Source organism: Copadichromis virginalis, linkage group LG4 (genome assembly GCF_057382275.1).
Source record: "Copadichromis virginalis isolate Kocher_CV1m ecotype Utaka linkage group LG4, C_Virginalis_male_GT1.1, whole genome shotgun sequence".
Lineage (NCBI taxonomy): Eukaryota > Metazoa > Chordata > Actinopteri > Cichliformes > Cichlidae > Copadichromis > Copadichromis virginalis.
In genome coordinates, this window is record NC_140621.1 from 25,072,587 (window position 1) to 25,096,881 (window position 24,295).

The following is a 24,295-nucleotide window of genomic DNA, read 5'->3' on the forward strand; positions in this document are numbered from 1 at the left end:
TGAATATAAAAGAAAGAACTGTCGCAACATAATTCAACCACATATTGTTGACTTATCAACAACTTATCTTAAGTCTGATCTTATAACAGAATGTCACTGCAAAATTTAGCAGTGGAACTCTAAAAATGTTGTGATGAGCTGTTTACTATTTGCGCTTTTTAAAAATTCCCACCTGCAACTAAATTCTGCTTGTGGTCAGTAAATGTGGTTTCACTTTCTCTGTTTGTACTTTGACAGGGGAAAGTTTCATGGCAGCAAAAACAGGATGGGCTTTGGTTCAGGTATGCGTCATCAAACTCAATCACTCAGAAAAAATGATGCATGCGGTGTTTATGACTGGGAATGGTCAAGTAACAGAGCTGTAAACAACATGCCCAGACTTGTTACATGGATACATTTTAGTTAAATGAAATTATGAGAAGCAAAAAAGGAACAAGAGATTGTTATGTTTTTTTTCTTTTGATAAGATGGGGAAAGCCGATGAGCAATTGTTTTTTTTTTAGGAGTCAGCAGTATCGAGTCATGTGCATGTTTAAAGGACAGTGAGAAACCCCTGCTGTCTCTCATTGTGTGATGAATACGATGACATGAAAGCAATGATTCTTTCTGCAATGCAACTAGCTTACTTCTGCATTGTTGATGATTCACTATTTTCCAAAACATAAGCCAAAACAAAGTGCGCAACTCATGATAAATCACAGTACAACTTCTGAGGCACATACAATCTATATCACATTCTGATCTTATCAATGCTATGTTTGTGGGAGCTGGGCTAACAGAGCACATGGATTTTCTTGTACAAGAATTGCAGCTTCCACATTTTATAGCCACAAAGGAGACAAAGTGATTTTTTTTGTTTGTTTCTTCTATTTGAGTGTCTTTGATTTAGTGTGATTTTAGAATTGTATAGCAATTTTAACCCTTCTGGAACAAAAGTGTTATCCAGTGCCCTTTGTAGTGGACAGCAGGTCTTACTGCCTCACATCCTGAACTTATTTTAATATTTCAGGAAGCAAAGGGCAGGACGAGGAGAAAAGGACATTTACTCAGAACTGTGAAAGGAGAGTCAGACTTACAGCTGTCAGGAGATGAGGTGGAGCAAGGCCAGCCATTAGAGCAGGAAGGTGAAAGCTCAGAGGAAGACATACCAGCCTTTGAGGAGTCTGAGTCAGGGCAAAATAATGGCACTCCAGAAATATTGTGCGAGGGCTTTGAAGTTGTCTGGTGTGGTTTCTCAACTGCCACATTGGATTTGAAATCTTTAGGCATTCTGATTTCTAGAAAACACACACACACTTAAAGTTTCACTTCTGTAATGAATTACATTTATGAGGAAAAAAGCATTAAAGTCTATGTGTCTTGTCTTTATCAGTTGAATTCAGCTTAAACAATACATGAAAGGCAAAAACATTCTTCAGCATATCTGTGTTCACGGCATGACTGAGATAACACAGGATTTGAATTTACTGTTTCCTGTTTTCAGCTAATAGAAACTAATAAGACAGATTCTTTAAGATTAGGCAGTCCATCAAAACAACAAATGTTCTTGGTGTTAATGATAAGAGACATCTTGAAGAGCTCTCTTAACTGAATACAGCAAGACAGCTTAAATCTGCTGAGCCCACAACTTCATAGCCCTAGCTTACAAGTAATAGACTTTGTGTCATTATTTTGCCGTCCACTGTTTACATATCCTTCTCTGAACTTTCACCTTCTTGCTGTAAGATCAGACCCCACTCCACCTGCATCTCCTGACAGCACTAAGTATGAAACTGACTAAGTAAGACTCTCCTTCCAGTTCCAACATTTGCTGTAGCATGTGACTGTCAAATCTAAATATCACAAAATTTTATTCTGGGTCTCAGGAGGATTTATGATGACTTACAGCCATCTAGTGGCCATAAATCAAAAATGCACAAAACTGAGACCATCAGCAAAAAGGAAAGAAAAAGTTCAACGACCAACAAAAGCTCGTACTTAGTTTCATTAGTAGTTATGATTATTGCCCTACAGTAAATGCAAAGCTGTGATACTGTGTTCCAGACAACTGAAGATGGGGTTTTACTACTTTTACTGCATCACTGTAGAATTTCCCACAGAAAATACACAATTCAACATAGAGAAACAGTTTCCTTTTGCTTTCTTTCATTTCTCTCTGAATACTCCATTTCTTCCGAGTTCAAAACTATGGTTGTGGTTGAAAGATTGTTGTTGTGGTTGAAAGATTGGCTGTGCAGTATTGTATTGAATTCTTTGTATTTTACTTCCAAGGATCCAGATTTACTTCTAATTTGTAGAAGGTTAGTCATGGGAAATATTTCTTCAGGCTTTTAGGTTTCATTTCATTTATTTTCAGCCCAGTCCTTCTATATGACAGGATCTTAAATTAAATCTTTCTTTTACTTTCTCCCCCATTTTTTCTTTAATTGAATCTCTGACACAGACAATTGATAACACAGTTTGATAGGCATAAAATGTGTTTTTACACTAACAAACAGCTATTGTGCAAAAACATGGAATATTTTGCCATGGTGTGCAGTAAATGGTAAATGGACTGGTTGCTCACATTTATACACCAATGAATGCATCAAAGAGCAACTTTGGCTACAGTTTGGCATGCAGACTGCCAAAGATCAGACCACCAACCGTCCAGTCAGGAAGTTCTGCCTCCAACAGTCACCCTGCTACCTTAAAACATCTGAGGAAAGTGGCAGGCCTAAAAAAACTATCTAAAGCAGATGAACAATGGAAGTCAAGAAGGGAGAGAAGACTGAGGTATACAAAAATACACAAAACTGCACTGAAAATCAGCAGCAGCAGGTCTTATGGAGCGATGAACCCAAATTTGTCATTTTTGTGCAAGTTGTCATTATTGTGTACAGAGGAGGTCAGGAGAGAGGTTTAGTAGTGAGTATCAGCTATCTGTAAAACATGGTGGAGGCTCTGTCATGATTTGGGGCTACATTTTAGCAAGTAACGGCATTACTAACGGCATTACTTTTTTCAGTAACGAGTAATCTAACTAATTACTATTTCTATCATTACAACGCCGTTACCGTTACTAACAAGAAAATGCTGTGTGGTCGCGTTACTATTTTTCAACAAACAGAAGGTTGAAGCTGTCTTCAGCTTACTGCATCTTATATCAGTTGCACGGAAGTAGCTTCTGGCACAACACCTGGAGCCAATGAGTGCTGCTGTTTGACTGAGGGAGAATAAAGTAGTCGTGGTAAGGCAATCACATGACCACTTAAAGACAAAGCAACAAGGTGATAGATACCAGTTTATAAATTGTGTTGATAGGCCACGCAAAACCAGAGTCATGATAAACAATACATACGCGTGTTTTTTCCTGAATAGTTTCATCACGTTTACTGTCTAAGGAAAAGCGCAAGCAAGCACTCTCTGCTTATGACCAAAAAAAACCCCCAAAAACCAAAACAAAAAACAGCCCTTTCGTGTTGGTGGAAAAATGCACCATGTCGACCAATCAAAAATGATATGACAACATGACATTTAGTTGTTTAGGAAGAGGGGGAAGGTTTAGGAGTGATGGCGAGAAATACAGAGCAGAAAAAGAAAGAGACTGAGTTTTGAGATGTGAGAGATGTGTGACGTTTAGCGTGTTTGGAGCGTGTAGTTAATGTGTTGGCTTGTGTAGTTAGTGTGTAGTGTTGTGGATAGTTTTGTGTTGTGTGTCAGAACAATGAGGCGACTGCTGTCTCCAGGTAGAAAACAGGAGTGATACACCTGCTGTCAGACCCGCAGGTATCAGGCTGTGCTGTTCTCCTTTATAGTGGACAGAAATTTTTGGAGTGGCACAAATAATTTGTGTGGCATCTTATTGAATGCAGTTTGAAATGGTTATAAAAAATGGTAAAAGGTAAATGGCTGCAAATAACTTTGTTGTTTGTAAAACTTGAACAATTTATATTTGTATTTAAAGTTATGAAATATGATTCATTAAACATGTTTGTGGTTGTTACAGTAAAAAATATAACTTTTTTCTACTCAAATGTTATGTTTTTTGTCTGATTTTAGATCAATTGTGTTAATACAGTATGTCAAAATGAAAACATAACTGTAAATTCAGACATGGGAGGTTGTGCTGATGATACCAAACAAGGCAAAGTAAATAGTTTTTAAAGGTGAAATGTAGAGGAAACATCAAAAGTAGTTAAAAATAGCCAATTATACCCTGGACCCCAGAGGGTTAAACATTTTTTTTAAAGTAATGCAATAGTTACTTTTCAAATAATTAATTACTTTAGAATCTTGTAACTCAGTTACTAACTCAGTTACTTTTTTGAAGAAGTAACTAGTAACTATAATTAATTACTTTTTCAAAGTAACTTTCCCAACACTGGTGCTGTCAGGGATCTTCTCAAAACTGATGGAATTACAGAAAAGTGCCATCAGAGTTTTAATCCAGCAGATAAAAAACTATCTGGAAAGTCTCAGATTAGCAACCACTTCATTTTTTTAGCATGATTGCAAACACACTGTCAGTGCAGTAAAGGCACTCATGGATAGAAAACTACACAATTAAACACTATAAGTCACAGGTTGGCCTCCCCAGAGCCCAGACCTCAACATTATTGAAGCAGCATGGGATCACGATGACAGAAAATGGATTAAAAGGCAGCCAGCGCCAAAAAAAGAGCTTTGAATGTCCTTCGTGTAGCCTGGGATGTTTTTTCATTTCCACTTAAAATGGAAGAAATTACAAGAAAGAGAGTTCAGGACATACATAATGTTGATTTTCAAGTTCATTAGAATTGTACAAACTCTGTTTTTGCCTAATATATTGTATTTCCTTGGATGTTTTCATATTTCAGTAAGTCACTAAATAAAGAAATTAGTGGTGACTCAAGAAGGTGATGAAGTACTGTAGGTGTGAATGTGAGCATGGACTAATTACAACTTGGATAAGTTGCAGCTGTAAAATGGATAAGCAGCTAAGAAAATGCATCGATGGACTGATCCACATTTTTAGTTTACAGAGATTTAGCAGATTTTTAAAAAAAATTATGGAAAATACAAGATAATCCATTATTATTTGGGACCACACTCCTATATTGACATTTTTCCTTTTCTTAAAAAGTTTATCCAAATATGAACACACATTTTCTCTCTTTTTTTAACAAAAATAAAAAAAAAACAGTAAAAATGAAAGAGCTCTGAAAACCTCCATAAAAATGACCACTACTGGAAGGCTTTTGAAATGAAGCAATGAGTGATATGTGATGCAGCTATAATCTAGCTTTTGGTGCTCATTGCAAATGTGCAAAGCTTTTACCTAGACAATAAGGGTTAACCTGCTAATCCAAAAGTCAGTTTAGATCCATATCGTGAACTTTTTGTGCCGTTTACTTGCACAGCAGATGCATCAAAGGTTATGAAATAAAAGAACTGAGTCAGAAAAAACAAGGGTGACATATATTTGTTTACCTGTAACCCTATGAATGCACTAATGCACCATCTGAACATCAATGATTTCAAGGTTTTGTCTCACGGTAGGCTTTAACGTCTACTTTTTACAGTATGTAAAAAAAATGAAAGAAGCATAAAAAGTGGAGAAATATTAAAACAGTGCTTGTATGTTTTCCAGGTAACATTCAGTTTTCAGTTAAAAAAGGGAGTCTCCATTTCCATCAGGCTGATGGTCGTTTGCGCTATAGAAAATGAGAGATTTTGAATATTAGATGGGAAATTACAATAGGTGCTTTTGGCCATTCAAAGCCTAATAACTAATGAATAAGGTAGACGAATAATTCATAATAGAAATAACAGCTTGAGCATCAGCAGATGGATGAATAGCTTAAAGTATCAATTTAAAAAAGCTGATGAACTTTTCAGAGGCGAAGCAGTAGTACTTTAATCTTTACAGCAGGTGGCAGGATACCTCCAACGAACAAAAGCTTTAATAACGAAAGGAATCAAATGACCTATACAGCTTTGGATTAACAAATGAAATATCATGATATTTCATAAAGCCCTTATGCCAGTGGGGCAAAGACTAGACTTATATCACGCTTTCAGATTGTTTTATTGAGTGGTCTGGCAGACAATCAAGCAGCAGTCAATATTATGGAAATTAAATTAGCTGTATAGTGAGGAAGTCGTGTGCCCATTAAGGCATAAGGCTCAGTGCAATAAAAATGCCATTAAAAAGTCATCACAACAAAGGATATAAGATTACTTTCTACAAGGACACACTACACATCATTATTATGGAATGTATTTATACCCTCGTTTCGTTTGGTTTTGGTTTGTTGTTTTGATTGTGTAAAATTTCTGAACAACAAACTCTTAAAAAAAAACAACAACAACCCACATGTCCTCTGAACTCCAGAAGTTGTATGTGGGACACGTCCTGACACTGGCGAGGCAGTTTAAGGCATGGACATGTACCCGGTCATGAGGTCAAATGGATCGAACTTGTTAGCAAGCTCCAGTCTGATCGTTACATATTGATTTTCTAAGTTTTTTTTTCCTTGCCCCAACAAAATGCGTAAAGTCAAACCCACTACCACATACCGGAAATAACCAACTTAAACGCATCAGCACTACTCGACTTGGGATAGGAGGAGCAGTCACGGGGTTTATTTTGAAGTTCCATTAATGTGCGCTGCTGCATACATGTTTCGCTCGGGACGTTTCAAAGTAGTCTGTAGAGCACGCTCCAGCGGTAGAAGTTTGTTGTGACTCGGTTTAGTCGGATGCTTGTTTTCCTCTGTCTGGTTTTCTCCTGCCTTGCTTCGCCCCCCCCCCCTCTCTCTTGCCTTTGGATGACCGACGTAACCTCACCTCGCGGCCGGTTGCTTGACCAGGGTCTCCTGCTGTCAAACTTTAGTTGACATGATTTGGCGCACCGACGACGGATGGACTTAAAGTTTTTGGGATTTTCATCGTTTGCCAGCCACTACAAACGTAAAGGACTTACTGGAACCACATTCGAACAAGTTGTCATTAACTTTTAACCAGCCAGAGACATGCAGAAGTTAAATTCCACCGGTACTCACAGCAGCATGCTCCCCCAGGATGAGGAGCTCCAGCGGCGGTTAGCTGACAGCGGAGGATCCGGGGAAGGGAGGGAGAACGGAGCTGGGAAACAATTCCTCACCCAACCTGAGGTGGAAAGCTCGTTTTGCACCAAGAGGAAGATGCTTGTTTGTTTGGATGTGTTGTGCCTTTGTATTGGTAAGAATTTGTGTTACTATTTCACTTAACAAGTGTACTATTTTAAATCTTTAAATACCTAGATCAGTGTTTTAATGACTCTTGAATTCTGTATTTGCTTTTTCCCTAATGTCATAAACAAAGTTGGTTTCAGACAAGGGGCAAAAAAGCACAAACTATCCAACGCTGGATTGGGATTTGTTAAAGTTAACGAAGCTGCAAAGCATTTTTCCAGAAGTCAAGTGGAAACTGCTCAGACTGGAGCAGAAAACTTCAGCTCGGTCCCCTCTACATGCACGTGGGGGCAGGAGGGAGGGAAGAACCGGGGAAAATGTGGGTGGGGGCTCAGCTGGCAGCAGCTGAGTTGTCCCGGGAATTCATCAGTTCCCATGGTAACTCTCAAATTTCCCGGGAGAAGAACGTGGGAATAAGGATAAAAACGTGCCCCGTGCGTATGATCTGGTGCTGAATTACCTCTATGCAGAGCTCTTTAGCCTCTCTCAGGGTTAGCTTACTGTTTGTAGCCAATAATTCACCACAGTGTGCACAGAAGCCTTGCTTATATAACTAGCAAGCTTCACATCAAGAAACAAAAACTGCCAAGGCCACAATCAACACAGAAATGAGAGCCAACGGAGATACTAATCACAACCCAAAAAAGTTAACTTATTATGGAGAAAAACAAACTGGCAGTAGATTCATATCAAATAAACGATAAAAGCAGTAATAGTCACTAACTCAGGCTATAACGTGATTGTCCAGATTGCTTTCATTCAGTAAAAGGGAAACAAATTGTCATTCTGTTCTTCCAAGTGCTTTAAGATTGGTCGAATACTCTCTCAGTGTATTCTTAAAATCTACTTATTATGGCCAGCGTGAGATTGAACTTGCAATGCAGCAGAACAAACAGAACCTCAAACACTCAAGTTGAAGAGTTATAATTGTTCAGAATCAAAGTAAAAGGTTGTTATGCATGTTGACATGTGCTTTAGGCCTGATTTTAGTGCCACCTTTTTAAAGATAGTAGAACCGAATCACATGTTTTTTCTTCTAATGATGCAATGAACCATATCTAAGGACTTTAATGCTTCTGTGTTGTTTTCAGGGCCAGTGCTAAGCCACAAAGGGTATAGGGAATATAGAAAAGTTAAAGGAAGAAAAAAAAGAGTTCTACTTCTACCTGAAATTTGTAAAATACCTCAGAAAGGTATTTTTGCTTGTAATTGTTTCATTAACTGTACTTCAGCCCCTTTCTATTAGTAGAAATCCTCCTAAAATTTGTACACAGAGTTTGTTTGTTTGTGTAATAATACATAATTCATAAATTCCATGCCGTCATCTCACATGACTGCGAAAGGGACGGGAGCACCAGTGTTGTGTGAATTAGTGTTTCAGCTGCAACTGAAGGCAGAACCCGTCTAGGCAGACCGACAGGTCTCAGGCTTGGCCGTTAAATCTTAGGAAGTAGCCTGGCAAACTCGATGACAGGTCGAGGTAGTCACTTTTCTATTCTGTACTATGTTATTCTTAACCCCTGCAGGTATACTATTAGCTGTTTAGTTTGTGCACTTTTCTGCAGCTTTGTTCTGGGTTTAGGAAGTGGCTAGCAACTGAGCATCAGTCAGGAAAGTATAGGAAATGGGCTCTCTCAGTTCTTCCCCTAAGACATAAACCAAGCACGCCACTAGCTTTCTCAAAAAACTGTGTGCTCTGACCCTTCTTAGCCCCGGTCTGAACCGATAACAGTTCTGAGCCTGTGTTGCTGGGCATCAAGCTGAACACAGCTGAGCGGATTTATAAAGTTTGTTGGACTAAAACGTTCAAGTCAAAGCTCAGCAATCTCTAAAGTCCCGGTTTGATTTGATTCTTTGATATGTTCCTGGTACACTTTGGCAGCAAACGTGTCTGAGAACATACTGTTACACGTTTTCAAATAATGACTTGCAGTAATAATGCAAAGGCACAAGGTATTAGAGTTTGTGATTAAAGAGATTTATCTTACTGATTTTGAGAAGTAGAGTCTTTTTTTTTTTTTTCAGTTTTATTAAGCACAGTGAGACCACAACACTAGCTATTATATGTCACAGATAACAATCAAATGTCCTGAAATAAGATGTAATTTACAGTACAAGGCATTATTTCCCCTTATTGTTGCATACAGTGCTGTATGGGCTATTGGATTACTCCATCCTGACTATCTGTCTCGCAGAAGCCCGACATTGACTCATCTATGGGCATTTGGCATTGAATGTCATCAATTGTTGGAAATGAATTGGACCCTTCATTTCTCTTGACCCTCATATGTCTGACTAATCAAAATTTCCCTTAAAAGTGCCTTTATCAGATTCCCTCAGACAGTTGACCCACCAGCGTTATTCATCCTTTAAAGGGGCTCATTCACAACTGTAAAAGTGGAATTTGGCCCTGAAGCACCGCCACTCTTTATGCAATCAGCTGAAGAGGGATTCTGCAATGTTCTGAGGTTATCGCTGTCTCTTTAGGGCTTAATTCACATTTGAAGTGGCAACGTGAAACTAGTATGTTGTGGTGTTGAATGAGCTTTAATCTGTCTGTGGAATGTGGTGACATTGAACTCATTAACTGTGGCTTTGGCTGAGTTTACCTGACCTGATTCTTTCTCAACACCAGGCTTGTCTAATATTGTTGTACTTTGCATATCATAGTGTTGATTATGGGGGTGTTCGGGCATGCACATGATGCCTGACAGAGATGGATTGTTTTGGTTAAGCTCAGTGCCAGTAAGTTCCATGTGATTTGCAAACTGCAATTTGTTTTCAAGTCTTTGCCTGTGTGCTAAAGTGTGTGCATGCATTATTGCTGGGACTGGGACTCAAAGAGAGATGACAATATTTTTCACCCTGTGGCTGCATGTACTATGTAGAGCCCAGCCACGCACATGTCAGGAGGTTTGAGGTTTTTGTCATATCTGACGAGCGTGCAGGGACAAGACTTCTAGACTATGCTGCTATTTCCCTCCTGCGCAGGTGGCCCTGACTCTATCATCGCCATAATAAAGTAACTCTCTTTAAGGGTAACTGAATGAAAACAGCACTTGAGTAGCCTGCTGCACAACAAAAGCTCATACAATATAAGTGAAACATAAAGAATGTTATGAGGCACGACTTTTCTCTAGAGGTTAATTACAGAGCTATGCCATTTTCACACATGCCTGAAATGCAAAAGATCATAGCCGTGGTTAAAATGATACAGTTTACATGGATTGTGTTTTTGTGTACAATAGAAAGAGAAAGCTGGAAACAGTTGATTGCTGTTGTATGTGTGACAAGACATGAAGCAGCTTGCCAGAACAAGATGACTGGTATCTACTTAAGTGATCTGAATACTGAAAGGCCTGCCTCTTTCTACCCTACATCCGCTTATATCCTCTTCTCTTTTTATTATCTTTTCTTCAGCCGAGCTCTACTTTGGGACCAAAGGTGTCCCACTGATGTAGTGAGGCGTGTGAGTGTGTTTTACGTCTCCATGTGTTTTGGGCGGGTGTCAGATTTTTGTTAGAGGATTATGGGTTATACTTATTTGGCAGAGAAAGCTGCCAAGTGAGTCAGGCAGCAAAAGGCTGACATGTCAGAGCGTGCAGTTGTGTATAGGCTCCGAAATATTAAATTGTGTGCGTATGTGTAAAAGTGTGGGTGTGGGTGTTTTGTATGTGTATGAGTCATCGCTGTTAACTACCCTACTACAGCTGCCATGTGCTTGCTGTTTGTTGACAAATTTGCCGGTCTTGTTTTGCTGTGTGTCTTAGGCCCTGACTCTCTGAAGTTAAGGAAAACATTGGCGTCAGTCTGCGGCTGACAGATGGAGCGCCATTAAAAATGGCTCAGTCAAATCATTAGCTAGTGGAAGAACTGATTTCGCTTTCTGTCCCCTCTTAGTCTATTAATGCATCTCCTTCCCGTTTGACAGTGCTGCAGAGTTACAGGAATCCATTAAGTGCGCTGTTGCTCAGACAGACCACATGGGCCTATTCACTTCACTTCTCGGTACATCTTCCTTCACCCATTAGCACGCTGGAATCGACTAAGTCCCACGTATCTATAGGCTGAGGGGCAAGTAAGAACTTGAATGAAGGAAAAGCCCCGAGGGTGGAGAGGGGAGTAAGATCCGGAAAGACTGAGGAGGCAGAATCTACAGTAGGGGTCAGGGGTCAAACCCTTGGTTGCTCGAGGGATCCTATACACAGCTGTCTGTTTATGTCTCAATGAGGAAGTAGTACTCAGAACCAGATAGGAAATGTTCAGACAGCAGATAGCTTCAAATGTACTTTTAATGAGAGCTGTAATCTTCTCCTAGATTCCATAAGTGCCCAGGGTGGTCCATAGGTATTAGCTATAATGAGCGAATAAAGATGTGTGTATCGCTCTAATCCTCAGCGCTCATTAGCTCCAATGGGCCTGGAGAGGATACCAGAAGACTGTCTACCTGACTCCGAATACAGGCTGTAACTCCGCCTTTTCGTCTGTTAGAACTAACGATTTGTCTTCTGTCTGTCTCCCTATAAGAAAACTTAGACATTCCCTCTTGGCGCCATTGCATAGTTACCCATCATCGGGTACATTTTATCAGTGTGTCTCATCTCACCTGCTGGAGACCATCCTCCCTTAATCATCTCAAGCTCTGACTGTCCTAACAGCACATTCCCCTGCAAATCCGAACACTCTGACAAAACAGCCCTGCAGGTTTGAACTCTTTCCATCCATAGAGTGCCACCGCAATCATGCTGTACCATGCTAAATACCTCTCCAGCAGTCTAACCCAAAATCCTGTGTCATTTTCACATTGCAGACTGGCAGCTCTCATCTCACAATGCACGCCCTTACCTTCATGCCACAAAAACCACTGGGGAACTCTTTAAAGTTTCCAAGATATGCACCACAGTGGCGGGTTCTTTATGTTCTTACTGAATCAGACAGACAGACAGACTGCTTCAAACTTCCCCGCTCCGGCCCTGAACTCCAGAGTCAGGCTCCAGGAAGCAAGGCACTGAAGTGTGGCAAGAACAGAAGCAACTGTGGGAAGCATGTCTCTACTGGCTAGTGGCAACAGTAACAGTGGAAAGGGCAGGCAAGAAATCTCCTGGTGCACTGTTAGGAGTTGAAAAAGCTAAGTTTTTAAGCGTCATTGTGTTTTATTTTTCATGGTCATGGAGACGTAGGGTTTGCATTTGCTCTGTGTTGAGTTATTAATGTAGTGCATTAAACCTCCATAAATATTAACATTTTTGGCCAGCGAGGTACTTTGAGCGGTCGACTGTTTCTTTCTGGGGCCCCTGTTTTTGCCTACATTAATGAGTTGGGTATGGGCTGATAAATGAAGCAGTGGGTGTACTTAAACAGTGTGTGTGTGTGTGGAGTCCAGCTGCAGCAGATGTTGATGATAGCAGATGGTTAACAAAACTCTGTTGCGGCTTCTCAGCCCGCCTTTGTTCTTCACTTAAAAATCTCTCGTCGACGCCATCAGGGCAGACAAAACAGACCCATCTCCCAAAACAATCCAGCCAATTATGGGAAAGTAAAAGAGTGTGTGTGGGTGTGTGTGTGTCAGTAAGGAGGCTAACACTTACTCTTCCCCCATTCCTCCCTTACCTGGATTGGGCCACCAAGGAAGAACAGGATGTACCTGTCATACACACACTGCACTTTAATTGAGTTTTTTGCCATCCGCGGTTGCCAATAATAATCACAGCCTTGGTGCGAATGAATTCACCTGCTGACTTACCTGCCCTACAGTACAACTGCCTGTGTGTGTTTGTTCTTTTGTGTGATAGAGAATTATGCAGTGAGGCGCACAGACTCTCTCTGGACTAACTTTTAAAACAGTCTTTTGTTTCAGGTACAAATTCTCAACTCTGCCTGTAATGATCTCAAACTGAGAAGGGATTAGATGAAATAACAGATCTTATGAAGACGGCTTCAGTCATTATTGCACAAATAATTGCAAAAACCCACCCAGTCCATCTGCAGACTGCCATTTATGAGCGTACTAGGAATGCCGTCACGCTGCTTCCTTGTAATGTTGTTACTGGGGATTATGAACCTCGCAGAGATTCAAATTCCAACACTGCGCGATACAGTTCACTGGCTTATTATTTTTGAAAGGTTGACTTGAAGGTAAATAAGCACCTTAAAATTTAGTTGTGATCTCCTGGCACATGCAAGCTGGTGAAGAGCTCAGTGTGGGTGGACCACCCGTGAAGGGTGCTGCACAGGCCACGCTCATCCCGGTCCCAGGTCCTGCAGGCCACATGGCTCTGTGTTGACAGGTCACTAACAGTCTGTCCTCTAGCTTTATCAAAGGGCAAAAGTAGAAAGAGGCCTGTGCAGTCAAATATTATTGAGTGTGATGGAAACAGATGACCATTATTGTGGCTTGGAGATAGCTTTAGGATATGTCATGCTAATCCATGAGTATACACAGGCTGTTTTTTAGTGATAGAAGCAGCAGCATCCATACGAGTGAATTTAGCTCTGTGATAGTGATTGTGGTGTCTGCATTAATGGCTGTGTTTTGGATCGTTAGGGGGTTTTTCTGTGGTTCATGGCTCTGGCATGGTTGGTTAATTTTTTCCAGGTGTTTTTTTTTTTTTTTTTTTTTGCGGTGTGTTTTGGTTGTCTTGTTAATCTATGCGGCTGTGGATTTGGTTTGTCTGCATCTCAGTGAGGTTTTTTTTTTTTTTTTTTAATGTGTATGTGTGTCGGGGGGTATTCTGCCTGTTGAGGCGGGGTCGTGTTTACAGAGCGGGTCCCATCAGAGCCCAGATCTCTGACCCTCACATTCCAGAACCACCACTAATCGCCTCCGTCTGCTGTTCTTTAAAGAGGAACCTTTGCTGCATGTCTCTTGGCTCCATCTTTCCAGTTTTTCTCACCCCAGTTTTACTGCCCACACACACACACATCCACACACCCATTTGTCAATTCTCCGCCCTTGTGGCCATGCATCGCAGCCTAGCTTTCAGTCCAACAATGAATTGATCAGTAGATGTTGAGCAACATGACTTGAAAGTATGTCGATGAATTCCTACCATCTGCCCTCTTTTCTTTGCACTCCTCCTTAAACCACTTTTTTCATTTGCTGTTTTTTTATTTCTTTATTTTGTTGCTTTTGGTTGTTGTTGTTCCCCTCTCACAGTGAGCTCATTCTGGGCTGTGGTCATAGATGTGTAAATTAGAACCAGAACAGTTTCTCAGAGAGAGGCACATATCCCCTCTTTTCCTCCCTTCCTCTTTCCCCTTCTTCTTTCTATCCTTTTGACTATTTGAAAGCATTCCTGCTTTGAATGTTAGGCCCAGTGAGCAGCACATTTTGGCTCTTGGAGCCAGCCCACTCCTCTGCCTCCTTTTGTGTGCTCTTGCAGGCCTTCCTGGTCTGGCTCTCTTTTGAGCATGTCTTGGCCAGGTGCAGAGGTTGGCTCACAGCTGCCTGACAGATGAAGTGAGAGTCTGTGGAGTGTTTTTCAGTCATGTTGTGAAAACATTTTGAATGTAGTTGTAAAGCATAGAGGTTGACTGTGACATAGGAGCTTGTAATTTCTTTAGGATTGTTCACAAACTAAATAACTAATGTGGTTTCAAGTATGTTTGCTCAGTTTTTCTCTTGTGGTATTATCAAGGAGCTGTTTAAACCACTAAACCACTTTTGTCATGTTTAGTGATTATTGCATGCAAAAATGGGGAAGCATTACAAGCCGTCTCTGACTGACGTGACACTTCCTTCGCCTTTAAAAAGTCTTACAGTATAAGTGTTTGGACTTTAATGGAGCTTCTCACCATTATCTCTGTGTCAATACAACAAAATACTGATTTCTGGAATCAGATGAGGGGCTTTTAATGGATTATATGGAAACCAGAAAGGGTCAAAAGAAGCCCCTGTTCAACACAAAATAGTACTTGTTGTTGTTTTAAGTATTTGTTTCATTATTAAATGCTAAAATGTATCATCAGTGTTTGATTACTCCCAAACACAGCATGTCTCTCTCAGTTTAAAAGTCCTTATAAAATGTCATCAGCGTTTTATTTTAGTGGATTGTTGTTGTTGTTATGTTGGGGCTTTTGCATAACACTTATTTGAGAGGAGCTGACTGTACTGGAGAAAAAAATCTGGGTGTGGAATCAAATACCTCACGTCTCCACTTGGGTATGACATGCATAGGGGTATTATGATCAAGTGATTCAAAAAGATGCATTTCATGCAGGTAACACAAAGGCAAACATGAACTCTCATTGAGGTTATTTATTTATCTACCAATTAGCACAAAAGCAAACACAGGTACTCCATTGATCTTAGCTAATGTAAACTCTCACTAGGATAACCACAAGAAAGAAGAAGAAGAAGAAGAAGAAGTTCTAATAGATTATTTTACTAGCAAAACATGGTATATGAGGCACATCAGTGAGCTGAATTTCCATATGAAGAATCTGTACATGTGTTATCTGGATGGGATGAGTGAGAGATTGGGGTCAGATGTGAGGCGTTTGCTCTGTGTGCTGGCGTCACAGGCTCTGCTATCTGTCTACAGGATGTTTCCCTCTCTCCTTCCCTGCCGTAACATCTCATGAAATACATGGACGCGAGCTTGTTTTTAGTCTTTGTTTTGTCTTTCTGGGAGGGCAGCTTGACTTTGACTGCAGAGTTTTTTTTTAACACACACACATTTGACCTATGTCTTACTGTATCCCAGCCTTAATCACGTCTCCCGTGCCTATCAGTAAGTTCAGTAAGGTTGAATGAACAGCATGGGAGTTTAGTTGACTCTGTGTTTGGTTAAAGCTGATACGGAGCCAGTTTTGGCAGATCTCAAAGTGGACAAACTGTAGCTACCTGCTGTTCATCAAATACTCATTTCCCACTCTTTTCTTTCAAAATTTGGTGATTTATCATGATTAAAGGAATGTTTTCAGACCCTTGTTTATGTGTTTGAGTGAGAATCCTTCTGGCCTGGTTTTAAATGTGTATCCTGTGTTCTTTTCAGTCACGTAGTCTGAGAGATTCTCTGGCAGGAGCAGTGTTTTGGCCTGGGAGCGTTCCAACCAACAAGCAGGCCTGGGATGATAGGGAAAGGCACAGAGGTTAATGATTAGTCCCATGTCCTCGCTGCATTCCATGGGGTGACAAGGGGACATGGGATAAGGGACAGAGAAATGGAGCATGCTGGGACTTTAGAGGGATATTGGCTATTAGTGTTAAGTACAATGCAGAACAAAAGCCGTGCAGCTCAGCCCTCGTTTGTGGAGCTACAATCACCACCTTCCAATTCGTCATTAAAAACTGGTTAAAACGCTAATTTTCCCCAGTGAACTTTGATCATGAGACTGCGTGGTGATGTTTACCTAAGCAAACCAGACCTTGGCCACTTTCACCTGATAGCGTAAATTCTTATAATTAGTGACCAGGCAGTAAACAGAATGTGAGACAGCTGTTAATATAAGTTAAGATGGATTAAACTGTGAGTCACTGCTTTTGGCTTGAAGAAAACATACTTGTTTAACAATACACAGTGACTTTATTGTGTTCTTTGAGCACACTGATGTTTTTGTGCTCTCAATAACTTCTTCCTCCTTCCTCATCTGAATTCTCCACTGTCATGCTGCCTCCATTTTTTCACATCTTTTCATGTCTGTCAGCCTTCTCCTTCTCCCTGCTCCCATGTTGAAAGCAGCTATGTGTGGAATTCCCTGATCCCCAGGAATCTGGAACTCATATCACCAAATGACTGACGCTTTAATGCTACCCCCCTTTATTATGTTAGGCCATTTTCATATGAGTAGACAGTACCGTTGTCCATGTATCGCGCTGTCTCTTTTATTTGTCATCGTTGTTACACAGACCACATCATAGATATTCATCAAGCCATCTTTTGTTTTGTTTTTTTGTCTGCCTCCACTCCCTTTCTCCCCCCCCGACCCCCACAGCCTCCATCCCATTTTTTGCATGCGAGATGAAGTTTGTGACTCCCTACAAACGAGGCTTTTTCTGCGGAGACCCCAGCATCACTTATCCCAACATAACGACCGAGGCCATCCCCGACAGCCTGCTCATCGCTGGTGGCATCGCCATCACTGGTGTAGCGGTAAGACAGTAATTGATGTTATGTGTAAGGACAGTGAGTTAAAGCTATCATCATCTTCTTATAGTGTAAATGTGCTTGTGTTTGCTTAAAAGTAAAACAAACATACTTTCACAGTATTTGTTCAGCCGGGCAGTATGGCAAGTTAAAAGTTGTCTCCTGTCTTTGTTTCTTTCAGATCGCTGTAGGTGAATGCTATCGTGTGCGTTTCCGAGGTGTGCACTCACGAGCTTTTGTTAGAAACTGCTATGTGTCATGCCTGTACAAGGAACTGGGAAGCTTCCTGTTTGGCTGTTGTATTGGTCAGTCTCTCACCAACATGGCCAAGCTAAGCGTAGGTCGCCTGAGACCCAACTTCCTGGATGTGTGCAACATCACATATGCATCCATTAACTGCAAGGAAGGCATCTATGTCCCTGCAGAGTCCATAGTCTGCAGTGCGGAGAAGAAGTTGGAGGAGGAGGCAAGGTGTGTGGTTTATGTGCAATTATCTGCTTTCTCAGGGTGCTGTATACAGAAACCCAAGTTAATGTGTAACATTTGGCTGCGTTTATGGATCTTCTCTTTCAGGAAGTCCTTCTTTTCCGGCCATGCTTCCTTCGCGATGTACACAATGCTTTATCTGGCAGTAAGTCACCTTTGCTTCACAAACAAACAAACACACCCAGTCTATCGGCGAACAAATCTGGAAAGTTGACCTCTACATACACCTGAGCTCATATTGTGTAATTACTGTATTCACCCCAGTGTTTATAGTATCAGAGGAAGATTACAGTTCTTGCTTTGTTTTCAGTTTTTAAAGACAACACCAGCCCCTAGAGGCCGAGAACAATGCTAATTGAACATGTGGAAAGACACACCAAGCCATGTGCTGTTAAATACATTCACGGTTCCCGATCTTTGAGAGAACCAATTCTCTACAGGCAGCCAGCTTCCAACCAAAAGGGCTGGTGAGACAGAAAGATAGGGAGGAGGAGGATTTGGAGTGGGGTAGAGAATGAGGGAGAATGTTTTCCACAGGGAACATGAATAGATGAAGAGACTCCACAGACAGAGGAGGCCTTGTTGTGGGTCTCATTTAGTCGAGGGGGGAGAGCTGAATATGCCTGCTGAGAGATCGACAGGCTTCTTTCAGCAATAGACACCCTCTCAACCCTCCAAGCCTCCCTCCCCATCTCTTCATTTTTTTCTCACAGCACACTGCCCTGTAGTCATGGGCGCATTGTGAGAGAGAAGTGACAGTTAGAGGGAGACAAAAGCACATTATTGTCTATGAAACGTTCACATACTTCACATAACCATCATCGCAAGCTGCTAATTAATGGTTTTCAGGTGACATAAATATTTGTATTCATCTGAGATGAATGAAAATAATTTGTTGCTTTTCAAAACTCAAAGTGAGGAGAAAACCTTCTCTATTTGTACAGTGCTGTGTCTTATTTCTGTATATTTCAGTTATAAAGAGCCAGACTTGCAGGTTGTTATTTTTGTTTTGTCTTAAGCAGTAGTTTTCCAGACTCTCTGAAAGTCTTCTTTCATTTTCACTTCAGTCCATCTGTCTGGGACTAGAGGAAAGATTTTTTTGTTGTTGTTCGTCGGACCACTTACTGTAACACTGACCTATGAATTGTTCAAGCATAACACCCATCTTAGTCACAATCTAGCAAATAACCAATTATAAATTATATTTTTAGGTACTTTGCTACTAACGGCCTGTGACAAAACACATAATTTCTTCCCATTTCTTTAACCGAATCTATGGAAAATATGTTCGAAAGGGATAAAATAACGGTTGCACCAACAAGGTGATTCTCAAAGAGCATTTAGCTCAAAAACTTTACATATCTGTGCATGGTGTACACTGTTTCCTTAAAATATTTGAGGAAACTAGATAAATGGAAGACAAAATACGAAGTTTCAAGCCTAAAAAAACTAAAAGAAATCTACAGCAGATGAGCAGTATTTGAAAGTCATGTCCTAAGAATAGGGGGGGGAAAAATCCAGCAAAGACCTGACACAGTACCTCAGAGACACAGCTGGCCCTGTCCACCTACTGTTGGCTGAAACCTTGTTAGAGATAGTCTCAGTGGAAGGTTTGCTTTCAAGAAGGAAACCGGGAAGAGAATGCTCCAGTATGCTAAATTAGACAAAAACGTCACGTCTTCAAGTCATTGTGAGTACATACAGAGAAGGTCAGGAGAGAAGTTCAACAGTGAGTGTCTACAGCTATCTGTAAAACATGGTGGAGGCTCTGTCATGGTTTGAGGCTGTATTTCAGCCAGTGGCGTTGGGGATCTTGTCAGCATTGATGGAAATATGAATGAAGAAAGTACGTCAGATTTTGACTCACCGCTGGATACTGTTTCTGAAGCATCTGATTGGCAGTCGTTTCATTTTTCAGCGTGACAATGCAGTGCAGTAAAACCATACCTGGATATAAAAATTCACAATGGAACACTGTCAGTCATAGACTGACCTCACAAGAGCAAATCAAAAAAATAATAATAAGAGAACAGAACAAAAGGCAGCCAGCAGCTACAGAAGAGCTTTGAATATCCTTGAAGATGCCTGGAGAACTATTCTTGAAGACTACTTAAAGAAATTACAGGGAAGCTTGCCCAAGAGAGTTCAGGCTATGTTCAAAAATAATAAAGAAAATATCAATTTATCTTTCAACAAATCACTACATCTATTTCTTCTTTACCTAGCAAAAGATAAAGAAATGAGGGGTGGCTCATAATTACTGCACAGTTTTTTTTACAAGTCCACAGCAAAATGTTCCTTTTTGAACCAAAAGAGAAAAAAAGGGATGAATATTGTGGGACTGACTGAGAGGAATGAAAGGGTAGCGAACTGAAAGGAAGAAGTGGCGTGACTAAAACAAAAACCTAGTGTTTTTTTTCTCCACACAAGCACGCACACACAGAAGTTGCTGCTTACAAATTATTTGACAGAGCTTAGACAACCTAGTGAGAATGTGTCAGACTTGCAGCTACACGCCACCATGACCTTGCCAGCTACTTGTGTGTACAGCAGGAATAGTGACACCTGTTCTCAGTTAAGATAGGAAAAGGAGAGACAGCGAGGATCGGCTTGCCAGCAGTAATGTAGACCACATGCTCCCCAGCGGCTGTTTGACTCAGACATACCTCCAGCCACCTCATAAAGCGAGCCCTGCATCTGCATTCAGCTCGACCTGTGACCCCATTTTCACGCACACAAACAGGACCTCTGTACTGTAGCGCTGATGTACGGGATGAGGATGAACAAAAGCAGGAAGTTGGGTTTAAAAAGTGCTAATGAAACCATGCCAAACTTCTCTTCCCCCCTCTGGGCAGCAGATTAAATGGATGTTCATGTTCCACTTAGTTTATAGAACTTCAGTCATTAGACATAACCATAAATTTATGTTTGTGGGGGCATACATTAGCACATAAGTGCCCATAGCCATATATTCACTTAGTAGTGAAAATAATAATGGTATTTATCTTCTTTTTTTGCAGTTCTACCTGCAGGCACGGCTGTCGTGGCGAGGAGCTCGGCTATTGCGCCCACTTATACAGTTCTTCTTAGTAATGATCGCTGTCTACACCGGATTGAGCCGCATCTCAGACTACCGTCACCATCCCACTGACGTCCTTACAGGCTTTATTCAAGGAGGGCTCACCGCATACTGGGTGGTATGTTAAAATTCACTGTTGTCTAAATAGCCTGAATACCAGTTATCCTTTTCCTCGCAGGGTTTGTTTCTCGCTGCTTTCTGCTGACTGTGTTAGCTCAAACACTATGCTTTCTCCCTCAATTTCCACTCTCTGTTTATAAACAGTGAGTGATTGACAGCATGTGTGGTCTGCGTGTCTTTCCTGACAATTGTTTTTTTTTTGTCTGTGCCTGCAGGCCTTCTATATCTCCACCATGTTTAAGCCCTGCGCCCGCCCAGACGGGTCTCCCACTAGCATGTCCCTGGAGAGTCCACTGTCCAGCCAGCAAACTGTCTGTTAGCAGGTGCATGCAGTCATTTCAGGAATCGGAGGATCAGAGAAGTGAACTGCAGAAATACAGGGAGAGCAGTAGATAGCACAGGTGAGGAGCACAAAGAACTGAGGAACTAGTTTAGAAGAAAGGATATCATTCTAAGAAAATATTGAGAGTACAATCTAACCTGCTTATACTTTTGGTATATTGATATACACGCAAACATACAGTCATCTAACACATATAGACATAAGATAAATGCAACAAGACTACAAGTCAAACCCGTCCAGTGGAACAAACTTTGTGGTAATATTAGAAATATTTTTTTATATATGAAAAAAGATTAAAAGTGTTTATTTTTCAAGATAAGTTGTAGAAGCTGCTAAAGTTGAAAGCTAGTTTGTTTTCTTCTGGTATGGAGGGCTTTGGCAAGTGCGTTTGCTTAGCTTTCAAAGCCGAGCCAGTCACCCTTTGGTCACGGGTTAGAGATGAGAAAATACCAGCCTCGGTTTTTGGTTTTTGATTCCTTGCTCAGCTTGGAAAACATGAGCCAGCAGCTGTTAACTGAGACCATCGGACCTCAGATGTAAAGACAGCTCTGTGCAAAGTGACGGAACAAGCACAGGCTTCCTAACGATCTTTGCCTTCAGTCGCACGACGTGCCACTAACCTAAAAAGTCGACCCTACACCACTGTGACTACATGATAAAACACATGTAAGCAAAGGACAACAATGTTTGAGCTGTGATAGAATGCCATCTTTCTCTTTTGAGTAACCAAGTCAGTGACTGGGAGCAATCTGACCAGGTAATTTCTCTTCCCATTCACTGCCACTTTCCTGCTACTAACCACTTTGACTGTGTCTCAGAGGTGGAGGTTTTGACTGAATTTTGTAACCTCTGACCTTTTGTCCCTGGACTCCAAACTCTTGAGCTGCACCTTGATTTATGCCACTCAGACAGGAGCTGTGCAGCCGCGATCCCAGCGGTCCTCCTGTGCGTCTTTATTAATAGCACTTGAACATAGTGGAACCCTCTAATTATAATCAATATTATATATTTTATCACAAGTTTGAATAATCAGTGTTTATTTTTGTTAATGTCTGACTCATACACTATATTCTTTTCATGAAAAGATAATTATTCAAACTGAATGTAAATAGCAATTTCATTTTATAAACCGCAGAACCACAGAATTTCAAGTATTAGTTCAAGTTTTGGACCGTTTTTACATGTTTATGTAAGTGTTTGTATTTACGTTTTTGTCGATCGGGTACAGAGAGTTTCTCTTGTACCTGTTGTAACTACTAGACTGAGCCACAGATGTTATCAGAAAGCTATATATATTTTTGTGTTCCCAGATATTTTTGTTTGTTTGATTTGTCTGTGAATGCCACAGCGGCAGAAATAACCACTGTACTCAAAAGAAAACCAAACCATTAAACCATCGAATGTTGAATGTTTCAAAGTTCTTCTGTCTTTTTTTCATGTTTAGCTTCGGCAGACTGAAAAGTGCCTAGCACACCTACACATACTGAACGTCAATGTATCAGTGTTTTTAAAAAAAAGCCATTTAGCCTTTTCCTCATATGGGCATTCATTATTTACGCGGGGGATACCAAACATGGTGTGGAGGTGAGGAAATCTTGAGCTAAAATAAAACAAACATTTAACAGAAAAAGTGATTTAACCATGTGGGGTTTTGAAGCTTCCACTCCAGTGCCCTCGTAGTTTCCTTCATCTCTCTCTCCTCCTTCACACCCTTCCTCGTTCTGCCCCTTCTCTGCACTCGGTCCTTTTCAAGTGCAGTGGAGCATGATGGGCTGTTTCGGGGGGTCATGCTACCATGGAGATGCTTAGCCAGATACAGGTCAGGGCGTCTGAGGCATTTTCTTTGATTTCTTTTTTCTCTCTCTCACACACTCACACACACACACACACACACACTCACTCACTCACTCACTCACTCTCTTTCTCCAATGTACTTCGAGGCTTAGAGAGGGGAAAAAAGCAGCTCAGATGAGACAGAGAGGGCAAAAGAGAGAGAGAGAAGAAGCGAGAGCTTCAGTAATGTCTGTGTGCATAACGATAAGGTAAGGGGACGAGCAGGGAAAGTGGTCCAGTAATGAGGGGGAAGCGTAACGGAGCAGTTGGCAGAACAGATGGGCTGGTAGATTGGGGAGAGTAAGGGTAATGGTTGTGGGCATCAGGGTGGGAACAAATGTGATCCCGTTTTTCAGGCCTGTTTTGTTTTATAGGACTGTAACTGAGAAGCCTCGTTTTATTCCTGAGCAATACATATATGGCTGTGGTATTGTGACAGCTCCTTGTCTGTCTGCCTCACTACTTGTTATTGTCTAACGTTTAGGTGTGTGTGACCGAGCTGAGCTTACACGCCCTGTCAAACATGACATCTCGTTTACACTGTTACTGGCCTGCTCCTCGGTAACCCTTCAGCCCTAATGGAAATGAATGGGAGTCAACAAGCAGAGGCAGACTCCTCTCTGTGTTCACATTACTGAGGTCCGGTCAGAAGGGCCTCACTATTTGCACTGCCGCAATTGTGCACACAGTAGGTCAGCACTGTTCATTTCGACTGGCCGTGGTATTTGTACTGTTATCTCAACAGGTGAAAGCCATTATTGTCCACACGCTTGACTGTGAAAGAAAATTAAAACCACTTTTTCCTTCTTCCTCATACTTAACTTTGGGCAATTCCTTGATAAGATTCTGATTTTTGTGAAATTGGACGGGAGCAAAAATAGCAGTGCGGATGGCGGTGCTGATTCTCAGCAACACAGAGATAAGCGTGCTGTGGAAGGCACGTAGCTCACCTGCGTATCTCTTTGTGTGAGAGGAATAGAGTACACGTGGGAGTAAAGTTATCATATTTGTTTTTTTTCTGACAACGATAACATCGTCAAGAAATTTGTAGATTATCCAAATTTTATGGGCCCATATTTGAAGTGATGAAATAGCCCTTGGCGCCTAATGGAGATACGAAATATCTCTTTTCACAGAACTAATGTAACCT

The 24,295-nt window shown here is 41.0% G+C and overlaps 1 protein-coding gene across 1 annotated transcript; it reads left to right on the forward strand.

Annotated features, from left to right (window-relative positions):
• Nucleotides 1–6,559: 6,559 nt before the first annotated feature.
• ppap2d (phosphatidic acid phosphatase type 2D) lies at nt 6,560–22,729 on the forward strand. Its single transcript, XM_085454449.1, has 6 exons — nt 6,560–7,203; nt 17,133–17,290; nt 17,466–17,755; nt 17,858–17,915; nt 20,791–20,967; nt 21,185–22,729. Exons 1-6 carry the CDS (start codon nt 6,996–6,998, stop codon nt 21,287–21,289), a joined length of 996 nt encoding a protein of 331 aa, XP_085310575.1. The 5' UTR covers nt 6,560–6,995; the 3' UTR covers nt 21,290–22,729.
• The last annotated feature ends 1,566 nt before the right edge of the window (nt 22,730–24,295 follow it).